Below are 14832 nucleotides of genomic sequence, written 5' to 3' on the forward strand. Positions count from 1 at the left end.
GGCACGGGTGGACGAGGCGCTGAGGGGCATGGTTTAGTGTTTGATAGGAATGGTTGGACTCAATGATCCAGTGGGTCTTTTCCAACCTGATGATTCTATGATTCTGTAAGTCACGTCATCCGTCTACTATCAATATTTAGGAAATGCAGCAGCTAACACCATGCCCATCTCTTCCCAGCCTGGCACAAAGAAGAAACATGCACTTACCATCACTCTCAGATACGCTGACATTTCAGGTGCAAAGGCAGAGCAGCAGAGATGGCAGTTCTGCTCCCACGCATCAGCATGCTGCTATAGGGAGCTCTCCCCTACCTCCTCCCCTTCCTTTAAAATCTAGGACCACCTAAAGACGATCTGCATATTCAATGTGCACTAATCAACTATTACCACTTCCCTCAACATCTCTGTCCCCATTCAGTACACAGGGTACTTTAGTCAAAGGATCCATCAAGAAGCCTTTAAAAAAGGATTTGCGTGTAAGGTCGTTTTCCCAGGCCCCAAATTCCCCTACATGGGACGTGCTCCTGCCCACCACATTCTATATATTTCTTAGGCAAATCTTTTCACTTACCTGGATTAAAAGCAATTTCAGAAAATGGGTCCTGGTTTGCAATTTATCTCCAAAATTAATTGAGTTTGCAAAACAAGGGGGTGGGTGTAGTGGTGGGCAGTGCTAAACTAGTGTTGCTACTGATCCAGAAGCTTGTCAAACCTACTCCTTTAGATGCCCATGTCATTCCCTGCAGAAATCGGAAGGCACAGTTAAGAAGCTAGCAAACTGCACGTCTCTTGGTGAAGCCAGCTGACAGCTACAGCAGAGAAATTAATTCCCTCTATCTGTCACAACATTGCTACATCACTACAAAAAAAAGTCATTTCATTTCATTCGAGTTGATCCACTGCTTGTCTCCTCAGCTGCTCAGTCACCAAGGCTTCGAGCTAAACAATTCCAAATTGTACAATTGTATCCAAGAAAAGTCTGAGAAGATGCAAGGGATAACTGAAAAATCTTCCAGCTGAAAACAGGAAAGGTCCCTACAGAAAACCAAACAATTACCTGTTTTCACAATACACATGCAGGGGGGAGAAGGGGTAATAAAGCTTCTCCGTTTCACAGTAAGAGTTTTCCTTTGGTCAAAGCCATAGTAGCATCCACAACAAAATGGATTTGAGACAAGCCTGGTGGCAGAAGTTAGTCCATGGTTGTTCTGATTCTGAAGTGCTTTTACAATATAGACAAAGGTAAGTACCCCACTCACCTACTTATCAGCTGAACTACTAGAAAACTTGATTTATTTACATCTGTGCAAAAAAAGCCCAAACTACATGCACTTGAGCGTGTCAACTAGGAAAAACAAACTGCAGCACTTTAAGCTACAATAATCTCTCATTTCTATCTCAAAAAAAGTACTTCCCTGAGATCTGGGATTTTTGGACTGCTCTCAAGGCACATCTACATTTTCTTTTGCAGCTGCTGACAACAGCTATAAATAAAACTGCAATCATTCACTTAATTCTGAAAGATACACTGACATTTGAAAACTAATACCTCTAGCAAGCAATATTAACAAAAAATTAAGAGATAAGCCATCTTAATAAGCAAGCACAGGCAGGAGAGAAATCAAGAAGCTGACAGGCATCTTTGAAAGTGCAGAGCCCTGTAAGCCAACTCATTAACACAGGCCATAAATAATACCTAGATGTGGTCAATTTAACTACCAGCAGTTTACAATATCAAAGTCAGCTAATTACAACAACTTCGTATCTTAACAACGAAGAATTGCTCTTTCAGTTTAACTGCCAGGAACAGAAAATACTTTAGCTGTATTTATACATGAAAGTTATCTTTTGCAAAATGTTCATGTGACACCAGGGTGAAGAAGCAGCCTGAGGCAAAGGGTGTGAAAACCCATTTATGTTGCTCATAAGCCTGTGAGGTGGATGGATTTAAATGGCCTATTCAAATAATGATTAGATTAGTACAGATTAACATCCTGATCCATATTTGTAGTTCAAGCACTTTCCTAAACATTTGCTATCAAACTTTAGGAAGAAAAAGTGGGAGATTACACTGTCAAAGACTCTAACATACATGAGAACAAATAATTTGTTTAAGTGACATTATAAACTATGATTTCTGCACTGAGGCTGCTTTTAGACAAAACATAGTAATTTAGTTGAAATGTACATTTTGGAGGTACTCAGCGTGGCAAACAAACAGAGAACATACAAGAAAAAAAAATGATTCAATATGTTCTGCATGGAAAAAAGTTAATTTAACAAATAGGAAGAAGTATTTGTGCCTTCCGATTTAAAACAAACTGCTCCTAGGCACGTTCTGCTAACGGATTTTAGAAGTAGGAACTGCCTTCTTCTTAAACCTCATTTTTATTCATTAATTAAGTGAACAAGTATGGGGGGGTGGAGCGTAATAAATTCCACCCCCCTCTCCCAGTCTCTTTGTAGTGACTGAATGGACTCAAAACATCTGAATAGACTGATCCAGCTGAAAAGTAAGTAAAGGTCTATTTATTTTAGGCTGGGTTGCTGCTGCCAGAAGAGGAGGTCCAGTCCCCTCCCTTCTCTGCTGTGTCCTTTGTGCCACAGTCGCTCAACTGATCCACTCAGATCCAATGCAGGGAGGCAAGTACACTGGAAGGAAAAAAAAACCCTAACCCACCAGACTGGCAGGGAAGCAATAAACAGTTAACTAGGAATGTGACAGTCCATCGAAAAATAAAGCAAACTGTGTTTTTTGCTCATATTTCATTAGAAATAAACATGAAACACAGCATAAGCTCATCTAGATGAAGTAAAAATAATACTTGGGCAGTACATGCTTGCTGCCAGAGTTGTAAAGAAAATCAAACACAGGTAGATGCCGGGCTAGGGGTATTTCCATTGCAGCTCACACTAATCTAAACCAGGGTGCTTCCACAGTCTAACACTCCTCCTCCCTGACCAACCAAACCAGCTCCCTCCCCTTTACAGAGACAGATTCTTCAGCAATTGCCCATCAATGGGATTCTCAATAATAATTTAATTCTAAAATTAGAGCAGGATTTCAAATGCCATCCAGACATCTCATGAAAATACACAGTCCCAACTCCTACCAGGTGGCCTCAAAACCTCCCTTGCACCAAGCCTGGCACTCAGACCCTGCACTGCAGCAACCCGGCTCACCATCCCATTGGCAGCGGGGGTAGGGGAAGCACAATCTTCTGGTGTTGTGTTGGGTTCTTTTGATAAAGTGCTCGGTTTTTTTCAGGAAGGGAAAGGTTGGATTTTTATGGATTTATTCAGCCAGGTGGATTCTGAAGGCAGCTGGCACGTCTGAGAATGAGCACAAGATGACATGGCCACGGCAGGGAAGGTAAAGGAACACAAAGGCACTCTCCTCTTAGCAGCAGGGACCACTTAAACTGGCTCACGTTGTTACATATATATTCACCACCAGTTACGGCTACACCGAACCACCAATAATCCAACCACCAAATATTTTTCTGCTATTTCAACTGAATTTCATTATCCTGGCTTCAGATGAAGCTACCCAGCACACAGCTACGCACAGCAGGCTCAGCACCCTGGAAGCTCTGCTCCGCTGTCCTCAGTTGCTGCCAGGCAGGCGAGCGAGGGAAAAGCATTTGAACCAACACTCAAACCATGCCCTGGAACACTCAAGAAAGAGTCCCCGTTCTTAAAATTTTTCAGAGGGGAACTTGACACAAATAAATGTATATAAAAAGGGAGCATTAGCACTTTCAGCCCAGAGTCCTATGTAGACAAATCTCAGCACACTTAAGTCACCCTAAGAAGTGAGGACTATTTATTTCATTCTAATACTGCAAATGCCATTAAAAGAAAAACGTCCCTCACACCTCCCCCCTCCATTCATCTGCTAAGTGATCTGCATGAAAGAAATCAAACCAGTTAAGGCTCCTTTTTGGAGAGATGGAAGAAGACTGGGGGGGAAAAAAGGGAGGGATAATGTAATTAAAGCCAGGGCAGTGGTTTGGTTTCCAGCAGTACCAGCCTAAGAGGACAAGAGCTATTGCTTTCACAGGCACTTCCAGCTAGTAATCCCCTGAAATCACAAGAACCCCTAGGCTGTCTCATGTGATGAGGCCAGAGTGGACATCACATGGAGAAAACTTGATCAGGCAGGAATTTCACAAGTTACTTAACAAGTATATATTTGGAAAAAACTATTAAGCATGCCATCACCACGTTCTCACTAACCATTAGTCCACTCTCTGGTAACCACTCCTGATGAAAAACAAGTCAGTGGTAGTGACTAGAAAATAAGACGGTAGGGGGTAGGGAAATAGAAGATGGACAGATGGACAGATGGAAATCACTCAGCACCACCAGGAAGGTGTCTGTTAAGATGTCCTTCCCAAACAGAAGTACACTAGCTAGTAACAGCACATATTTGTCGATGGCTATTTCCTCACTCTCTACTTTTTTTCCTTTATTATTTCACCACCTAAGGCAGTTGCACTACTGCACTTCTAACCTTCATAGGGCTGGTGAAGCAAGTCACATTGAGGATTTGTATTGGAGCAGGGGCTTGGCTCAGTTTTTAATGTTTTGTTTCTAAATTGGACTCAAAGCAACTGCTACTTAATAGTTTCCAAATACTCCATTCAAAGAAGTGCAGCCAACTGGATGATGAAATAGAGCAACACTGCACAAAATACACAACAGCCAAAAAAATGGAAGAAGTCTTTGACTTCAGCTGAAGTTTGGGGGGCCGGGTGTGGGAGGGGGGGAGAAGGCTCAATGAGGATTTCATCTGCTAAATAGGAGCCTCTAGCCCCAGTCCTTCAAGAAGCATGGGGTACTCCAAGGACACCTCACTCCCTCCCTGCTGGCTCAGCAAAGAAGGCAGCTGCCATGCTGCCCAGACTGGTTCTCCCCACTCTCCCCAGCAAGGGCTGCCAGCAAGCAGAGCCACCTCAAGACACCAAGCAGGCAGAACAGAAAGTACATCCCTTTTTTCTCTCCGTGCCACCACTGCACTGCTCTGCACCTGGCCCACAAGATGGCACTGACAGAAAGACTTTGGTTCCTCGTTTTTCCTCCCTTCTTGCCCCGCTCTGACACAACCTCACAACTGGCACAGAAGGACTGCCACCTACTGAAACATCACATCACCTTCCCACATAGCAGGGTTTCCCTCCTCACCTGCTCTCAAGTTACCCAACCAGCTAGATCCTGCTGGCTTCATCACACAGGTGGGCAATGGGCTGAGGCCACACAGCTGAAGGCAACTTATTTTCAGTAACAAGACCCTGAGGTTTTCAGCACTACAATTTTTCAGTATTTCCTGAAATATATAATGACCTAGAAAAAGCTAACAGTGTCAAAAAAAAAATAACAGTGCTTCCCCCACAAGCAGACTCCAGCTCTCAGTCAGAACAGTCTGTGACTGGACCAGCCCAGCATCTGACAAAACATCTAATCACAGCTAACTACAGCAAAAATAGAGGGTTCAAGCTGAACCATGTGAGAGCTAGAGCTATGTGGATATTCAGCTGAACACAGTAAAGTAAAATTAACTCCCCTTAAGCAAAAAGAAAAATCACTATATTCCACAATTCCTTTTCCTTTCAACTAGAAGAAGCGAGCAAGGCACTTTTCTCCTCTCACTAACACAATCTCATAAAATCAAGCTTGTGAAACCTTTCTCCACAGCAGAGTGTATATCACCTTTCCCACACATGCCAAGATACTCACATGCAAGCAGAAGTCAGGAACAGCTGGAAGCATTTAAGAAATCAGAGCAAGTCATAGAAGACCTAGGTTTGATATTGCATTGTCTTCACTTAACTGAAGTGATTTATGTTAACTCTTAAGCACTAAGTAAAATCAAAAGAAGATTCTGCTGAGACCACAGTAAACGAAAGGAGCAGCCTGTTTTGTGCAGCTGGACTCACTTCTGTGTAATCCTCATCTCAGGTAATTTTCAAAGCAATCATTCTGCTAGAATTCCTCCCTCGACAAAGAGACACAACATAGTCATTGTCACAAGAACGTTTTCCAAGTTCCCGTGGAGACCAGGCACAGTCATCTCCTAAACTGTGGAATGTACTTCAGCTATGAGGACCTTATTAGTCCAACAACACGAGTTCAAAACATACAATGCAACATCATTAGATCTGCAGGTACCGAAGTCTTCTTCACACAGAATAAAACCACCTATAAAACATCTTGTATAGAGGGTAGATCTTTTGTTCTCCCTCTGTCACACACAGGCTTGGGAAATTCAGCTGACACCTAATAACAAGGTAACCATGTTCAGTATACAGAAAGCTTGCTCTCTATGACACCATGTTATCTACACTTCTATTTTCAGTATGTCTGCCAGCTAAAAAAAAAAAAACTTGCTAGAAGTTTTCATAACTATTCAATGGAAGCAGGGGGGGTAGGGAGGGGGCAGGAGTCTGAGACTTCTGAAATCTAACTTCACAAGTCATTTGTAAAAATCACAACAGCAACTAACAATACCACAGCCATCCTTTATGAAGGAAAAAGGAAGGCAGGCAGGCCCTGGTGTGCACACAGACCTGCCTTCTGAAACACACTTCATGGCTCAGCACTCAGCTCACAGCAGGTGCAACACTGTCATGATGCCATCTCCATTCCCCTCCCTCACACTCCAACCTACTGCACCTGCTGTCACTTTCATGCTGGGAAGGACAGAGCAGCCAACCTGCTCTCCTCTCAAGAGCTGTTTTCACACCTGGCACCCTTACTGCCCCTGCACAGCCTGCCCCTTGCTTGGGACTAATCCTAAATCCCTCCTCCAACAGCACTCACCCTTAAGAGAGCCAGCAGATGATCCCTTCCTCACTGTGCTTCACATCAAAGAGCTGAAGGGCAGGAAAGGGCCAAAGAAATTAGAGCACAAGAATTCCTCTGACAAGTCAGGAGAACAGCGTATGTCAGCAAGCAGCCTCTTCTCCCTTTACCACCCTCAGGGACTCCGAAGCTCTGCCCAAAACCCTCCTCCTCTCCAGCCCTGTCTACCCACTCTCTTCTCCCAGTTTTCCCATTTTCCACACTTCCCCCCCACATGATTAACTCCTCTTCAATCAAAGAAGCGCTGAAACCCTTTTGTGAAAGGCTTGCTATATTTGAGCATAGAAGTACAATGCTGAAATCTTCTGTGCATTCTAGATTAATAGCGCAATACGTTTTAATTGCCAAATGAAGGTTTGTTTCATTCTGAAGATCCAAATGAGCGCCACAGATGAAGCAGTTACACAGAAGCCCCTCCCAAACCACAGAGCAACTCTTTCGTAAAACTACTCTGAACAGATCTACAGTAGATAACATTTACAGCCAAGTACAGTATGTCACTGCAACTTGCCTTGTATGTACTGACCTCCAAGACATGACTGAAACATTCTGAATGTATTTTCACATGCCAGACTCACACCCTCAAGCACGGGCCAAGCAGCAAAGAAACAGATCTGCACTCGTGGCAGATTCATCATGCCAGACACACTCTGTACACGCGTACTTGCTTATATTTTCACATTGGAATTATCACACCAGTGTGCGATACAAAAGAATTGGCAGGAATGAAAATACTTAAGATTAATTCAAAAATTTTGAGCTATTTTTGACTTGTGAAATATTTACTATAGCCCTTAAGTAGCCAAAAAAATACTGGCACATTCCCCAGCCACATCTGTTAAATTATTCCTTACAAAGGTACGTGCCTTTAATCTACCTTTGTTATTTCTTAGCTTTTTGTTCATAAAGTCTCCTTAAAAATCTTTCAGCATCAGGGGCTTTTGAACACGCAGTCCATTAAGGGGAAGCATTCTTCCTATTTAATGAAATCCACTAGAGTCTTTCAGTCAAGAAGAGATAGCACCATACCACACTTCTGGTGATGCAATGAGCTTGACAGAACCACAAGAAGTAAGTTCTCATGGGAAGAGAAGGAAGGTCTAAGTGAGCAGGGAACAGTGTGAGGATCTGAAATGCTACCTTGCACATCGGCGTTCTGGACTGTGTATTACTGGATAAAACCGTTAACAGCTTCTGATACTACCATTCCTCCCTGTCCAACACCAGATGGCCCTGCCTCTCCGTCACCACCTCAAGTACCATGGCACCACACATGAATGGTACACAAGATGAAGAACTGGTTTGACCTTAAAAAAGACTTTTTCATAGAATCGTCTGGTTGGAAAAGACCTTCAAGATCATCAAGTCCAACTGTACCTATCCACTACTAAACCATATCCCCAAGCATCTCATCTACCTGTCTTTTAAATACTTTCAGGGATGCTGACCCAGCCACTTCCCTGGGCAGCCTGTTTCAGTGGCTGATAACCCTTTCGATGGAGAAATTTTTCCTGATGTCTAATCTGAACCATCCCTGGTGCAACTTGAGGCCATTTCCTCTCTTCTATCACCCGTTACTTGGGAGAAGAGACCTGCACCCACCTCACTACAACCTCCTTTCATAAGGTCTCCCCCTCAGGCTCCTTGTCTGCAGGCTAAACAACCCCAGTTTCCTCAGCCACCTCTCTTGAAGCTTGTTACCCAGTCCCTTCCACCAGCTCTGTTGTCCTTCTCTGGACATGCTCCAGCACTTCACTTTCCACCATTCTATTTGTAAGACACCCTGAAAGTAGCATTGAAAGGCTTCTCTTCAATGGGAATACAAAGAAATGGTAAACGAACAAAATACGCTCACAGTCCTAGACTACCACATTGTGCATTGTAAGAATCCTTCATATCATAAGAAGAAACCATTCCATAGAAGTAAAATAAATAGTCAAGTAACAGCACCTTCCTGTCTTAGAAAGATTCAAAGATGTGCTAACATGATCTTCCAATCACAGAAGTCAGGCTGTACCTCTCTATTACACACAATGGAAAAAACAGACCAAAATGAAAAGACTCAAGAACAAACTGCACGAAACATTGATTTTCAGAATTCTCATTTTAACACAACAAAAGGATATAAGGGGGTGTGGGGGTGGAGCAGTCATGTCTTGGAGATCAGTACATCCAAGGCAAGTTGCAGTGACGTACTGCACTTTGCTGTAAATGTTACCTAATAAAGATCTGTTCAGAGAAGCTTTGTGAACAACTAGAAATCAGAGGAGAAGGAACACAGTAGATGTATCTTTAGTAACAGATATAAATTCTTTGTACAATTTTCCCCTTTTGAAAAATCGACCAGTAAGATCCAAGCCTTCAAATAAAACTTTCCAACATGTGGTTACTTTAAGCATTTCCAGAATTTTGATGTTTATGACAAAGAATCATGAAGGCACTCACCCACGGCATTCGGCAGCACACCTTCTACATCAAAATGGCACTCTGTTGCAACAAAACCAAGATCAAACCTAAAGAAAATATTGTGCTTGACCAAAAAAAAAAAAAAAAGACAACAGTCCAAACAAGGAGTAGGTGGGGTGATTGAATGTCTGTATCATCATAAAATTGACCAAAGCTCTTCAGCACTACAATCCTAGTCATTCCTAATTCACTAGCAGATGACAGTTAAATCCATCTATGCTAGCAGCTTTGCTCTACACCTTCCTTATACAAACAGGTCTTTGAAAGACAACTTGCAGAATACCTTTCTGAGGCCACAACGGTAGCAGGGCTGTAGCTGTAATGATCTAAAGAATTATGCAAGGCTCAGAAACGGAGCATCACTTAAGAGATGAACTGCTATGGTTAGGGTGGGTGTGAGGGAAGAAGACAGACATGCAAACTCACTCTCAAAAGATTAGCTGGTCTAACAGAATGACATTGGCACTCCTTACAAACTTTTCCCCAAAGCTAGAGCTTTATTGTAGACATTTACAGACATTTTTTATATCTGGATACAATTCATAGCTCTTGATACTAAATATCCCAAATTCGCAAGCAGTATTCTGAACCTTAAGGGCAAATTCCTTCTTATATAAAAGATTTAACAATAAACAAACAAGGGATCTTCACAGACTGCATGAGAATGCCAGGTTTGCTTTATTTCTTCTTTGGTTAGTTTACTATAGAAATAAAATCCTGGGTTTGGCGTTGCTGCTTCTGTAATAAAATGGACATCCAGAATCTCAGAGGCAAGCAGGTTCAGAAAAGGTTCTCAGATCCATGGCTTGTCTGTCTTCTTCCATTAGTCAGTTGTCATTTTCCCTATCAGCATAAAAGTCAGAAATACAACACATATTTTTATTTCAAAAATCCCACTAACATTAGATACTTGCAGATAAGCAGACATCAATCTTTTATTTGATGAAAGCCAGCAGAAAAATGCTGCAAGACGCTACTCATCAAATTCAATCACGTAGAGCTTGGTAGCATTCACTGGATATATCAAGTGTCCTGTCTTTTAAACAACAGGCACTATCACAGTTTTCTATTAATCTATTTTTGCTTATTATTCTACATTTAACTGTTCCCCAAACCCCTCTGCTGTAGAGCTACACAGTGATTTCTCTAGAGTCTTTTTGGCCCTGTGAGGTGTCAAGCAGCTCTGGTCAAAGAATGAGAAAAGACTGCATTACATTCAAGAAGCTGAAACTCCTTTGAAAGACAAGAAAAGTGGAGTAACACAACACAAGTACAAGATAATTATTACCACAAAACTAATTAGGGCTCGGATAGGAACAAATGCCCTATGACCATTATCTCTGCATTTTTGTCTCTTTTGCCAGATTTCTGTGGAAGATTTTGTATACCTGCAGTGAGTTCCACCTCAACTACACATATCCACCCATATTCTTCTACAACAGAGTCCACGACATACAACTGCATAGTACCCTGGTTTGAAAAGCAGGTCATTCTTCTCCAAAGAGAGTACAGTTCAAAGTCTTCCCACCCAAAGACAAAACCATGGGGGTTAAGCAGCCTTTAGTGCAAAAATAGCAAGAGCAGCACATAGAAAGATCCTCTGCCTAAGGAAAAAGTGCACAGTAAGTTGTGAGCAGACAATGTAAGCAGCTACTCTACAGCCCCTTCGATCTACCCAGACAATCACGGTCGGAAGTGAAATTTCACAGTAGAACAAACTACCTGGCAATACAATTATTCTAAAAAAAAAAAAAAAAACCTAAGAGTTTCCAGAAGGTAAAACAATACAGAGTTACAAATTCAGTCCCTAGCTGAGGTCTTGGGAATGTTTTTTTTTTCATTAATGTGTCTCAGCCCTATGTATCTGCGTATTAAAAAAAACTGCATTAAAAATAATTAACACCAATATTTGCAGAAGATTCTTGTAGTTATTCCTTGAAGCTTGCTCTGCATTATCAACACATTTCAACTTACAAAAGGATTGCTGCAAGCTCCAGACTAAGCACTCTTTTTGCTCTGGAATACTTAAACATCAAAAAACACTGGAGGATGCGGGAAGAGAGCCACTGGTTTTCTCTGAGGAATAGCAGTCCGCCTCATGAGAGCTTGAAATACCCTTTCTTAATACCCTGTTATCTTTCTAAGAGCCCAAACTTGCTGGGAAGCAAGAGGAAGAAGATAAGAACAACAACTGTCAGACACCAGAACATTTCCAAACGCACAAAGTTCCTCAATTCTGCCCCTTATTTTTAGGGTAGGAAGACAACAGTCATCATGTCCTCTAACAAAACGACATCACAGAGGAAAGCATCCCAAACAAGCCATCTACTACTGCGCAGCTTTCCATTAACCACAGCAGCTGATATCAAGTTCTTAAACACGCTGTAAGTATTCAAAGCTGGAACTACAAAAAGCAAGGCAAGGAGATCTGACACTGACACGGTTTTGTACAAATACAATTCTACTACTTCCAATATAAGTTCAGATCTGAAAGCAAAACATGCTTTGTGCAATGCTGAACCAAGGCTAACTAAAGGAACATCATGCTCTTACACTTACGAAATAACACACAGAGAAACCACCTGAACCAACTACGTACAATTCAGATTCAATGCCAGGCTCAAGTGCACCTTGTAGAGCCATGCAAAACTCCATATTGTGAAATATTTCTTAGGAAAAGCACCACATTAGTGCATAGAACAAAGTCGCATCTCCCCACACCACCCTAGAGGTTCCTCCAATAGCTGCATTATCCAAATGTTTCTACTATTTAAGGTACCACGTACACACCCACCACTTGGTCAAGTACTCACCATTAACTCTTGATTAGCAAATCTGCCTTCTACGAAAATATCCCCCTCACTGCTTTCCAGAGACACTCTTCACACTCTTCGCTCAACACAATCTCTAAACCTAATCACGACTAAGGAAGGATTACATCGATGCTGCTCAGAGGAACTATGGCATCTCCCCAGTTCACACAGCGAGGAAGGCAGAGATGAATGGAACTGACTCACACCTTGTTAAAGGAGACAGGAGTAAGAGCCCAGGATCAGCAGACAGCCAAGAGGCCCCTGCCAGCTACTCACTGGTTGAAACCAGGTTGCCATTCCTCTCATCTCTGGCCGCAGCTAGGGGGTTGGAAAAATTGATGAGAAAACAACAGGGAACAGCCAACATACAACCTGTAAATACACACACAAGAGGCTCCATACGCCCAAGCATTTGTGCTCCCTTCCTGCCAGACTCTCAACTCTTCTGGTAGGTTGGGAATAATTCCTGTTCCAACATGCTGAGCTGGAAGCTACCGCAGCCAGTTACCTCCACGTAAGAAAGGAGTTTCCGGCAATCTTGCTGAGAAGCGCCTGAGGCCAGGTTAACAATTTGACTAAGCCAGAGGATATCCAGGCACTGAGAGTAAGACCAAAATTATTTTTTCTTTTAATCATTTTTCTTCGCTTTCTCATCACTCCAAGGAAAAGAGCAGACAAAAGCTTTCTGCAGCTACAAAAGAGAGACCAAACTGCAATGATGTGACTATTCCCAGACAGTCACAATTGGAAAAAAAAAAATAAAATTAAAAAAAAAAAAAAATCAAGTTTAGTGACAGACCTGCTGTAGGAAGTGAGTAAGGGTGGAGGAGACAGTCATGGTATTTACCCCTCCCCCTTTTGCTTTAACATTCACAACACTCAATTTATTTCTGAACTGAGATTTGAAGTGCCTCCCTCCCAATTCCCTCTAGCTCATGCACATCTACTACTTGAATTTTCCATCAGTTCTCACACACAAATGCTCAAGACATGAAAAACTTAACGCAGCCCTAGGAAAGGCAAATGGCAGAGCCAGCTGCTTTAAAACAGAACAGAATGCTTGAGGTAATACAAAGTTCACTGCAGAACCCGATTCCTTAAAATTTTAGAACTCGATTTGCTTTTTGTCTCCCAACAAACTCTAGAACATTCTCTGTTTATCTGGGTGGGGGCAGGAGGGGAGAGAGAAAAGGCAGGTAACAACACAGGGTGTTATTTCACAGGGAACAACGTTAAAAGGTGTCTTAATTTCCATCTTTCTTCATGACGGAACCTAAGATTAAACGCAAGTCCTGTAAGCATCATTAATTTCACTAATGGTACTTCACTATTTAGAGGCCTCAAGAAAGAAATCAGTGTCTTTTTAATGATATTCTGCTACTGCCTGGTAAAAGTACAGGCTGGACCAGAGGTACGGTAACAACCTGAGAACTAATTAAGGCAACACTCCACTAACGGAAGCGCTAGAAACCATTTCTGCCATCCAAAAAAAAACCAAAAACCTGCCTCTAAGAACTGAAATTACAATATTTCTCACTTTCTGACACAGAGAAGGCACAATCTGTTTATAACAGCACCAGTTCCTCCCCACGCACGCATATCAAGTAAACCCGGCAGCAGCGTGTACTTGCTAGAGCTAAATATAATGGGAATATAACCGCCTAATTCGCAACCCTGCGAACGCACATTCGGAAAGAAAGATGGCAGTTGGCTGGGCTTTTACGTAATGTGCGTTTAAAGAGAAGAAGCAGCACCTACCATTTTTTCCTTAATTAGTATTTCGCTTGGCTGTTACCGGCTTCATCTCCGCGAGCCGACCCCAGCGCTCCAGATACCGTCGCACAAACACATCAGGTGCAACTTACACCTTTAACACCCCCATGCCAGTTGAATGGAAAAGCGACGATTTTAGCCACAAAGGAACTAGACAAAACCCCCAAGCCTGACAGATGGGGGACCCAGGAGCATCCTTGCTGGAGGGCGCTGGGGATGGAGCAGCTGGGGATGGAGCAGCTGGGGATGGAGCAGCCTGGTCCTTACCTGCTCCAGCTGCCACCGGGCAGGCCCTGGAAGGGGGCACAAAGGATGGCAGGGACACCGCCCCCACCCCCCCCCCCCCCCCCCCCCCCACCACCACCCCCGCCGCCACCCCAGCCCCGCTCCCCACTCACCTCCAGGCGGAGGGAGGCACCGCAGCCCCGCAGGAACTCGCGGATGTTGCTCAGGCACTCGCCCTCCGTGCGCGGCTCCGGGTACACCTGCAAGAGAGGAGGCTCAGCGCACGGACCTCGCAGCGCAGGGACCGCGCAGCGCAGGGGCGGGCAGGGAGAGGCACCGCGCAGGGAGCGCCCCGCGGCATCCCCCGCCCCGCCGCTCCTCTCACCTCCCCCGGCGGCGGCGCCCAGCGCAGCGGCTGAACCGGGAAGTAAACAGGGAGCAGAGGAAATGGCGTGAGGCGGCCGGAGCGCGGGGCGGGGCGGGGCGGCACCTCCCTCCGCCCCTCCCTGCGCTCCGAGCTCAGCTCAGCCCCGCCCGGGAGCCTCGGGAACGGGCCCGCAACGGGCTGCCCGGGGAAAGGGGGCGAGTCCCCGTCCCCGTCCCTGGAGGGGTTTAAAAGACGGGTGGGTGAGGTGCTCGGGGAAGTGGGGCGGTAGGGGACGGGTGCGGCTGGGCTCCGTGAGCTCAAGGG

The 14832-nt window shown here is 43.9% G+C and overlaps 1 protein-coding gene across 4 annotated transcripts in view; it reads right to left on the reverse strand.

The window, feature by feature from the left end:
- Window positions 1-14832, reverse strand: part of ARHGEF7 (Rho guanine nucleotide exchange factor 7) — a 131464-nt gene that overhangs the window by 99446 nt on the left and 17186 nt on the right. For 3 of the 4 annotated variants that reach the window (XM_069878394.1, XM_069878402.1, XM_069878418.1), the window contains exon 2: window positions 14315-14401. In XM_069878394.1, the coding sequence (XP_069734495.1) occupies window positions 14315-14401 (87 nt within the window). Of the gene's footprint in view, window positions 1-14314; window positions 14402-14526; window positions 14629-14832 lie in introns of those variants that run through there. The other variant, XM_069878426.1, reaches the window with a different exon arrangement.

This window comes from Phaenicophaeus curvirostris, chromosome 1 (assembly GCF_032191515.1).
Source record: "Phaenicophaeus curvirostris isolate KB17595 chromosome 1, BPBGC_Pcur_1.0, whole genome shotgun sequence".
Lineage (NCBI taxonomy): Eukaryota > Metazoa > Chordata > Aves > Cuculiformes > Cuculidae > Phaenicophaeus > Phaenicophaeus curvirostris.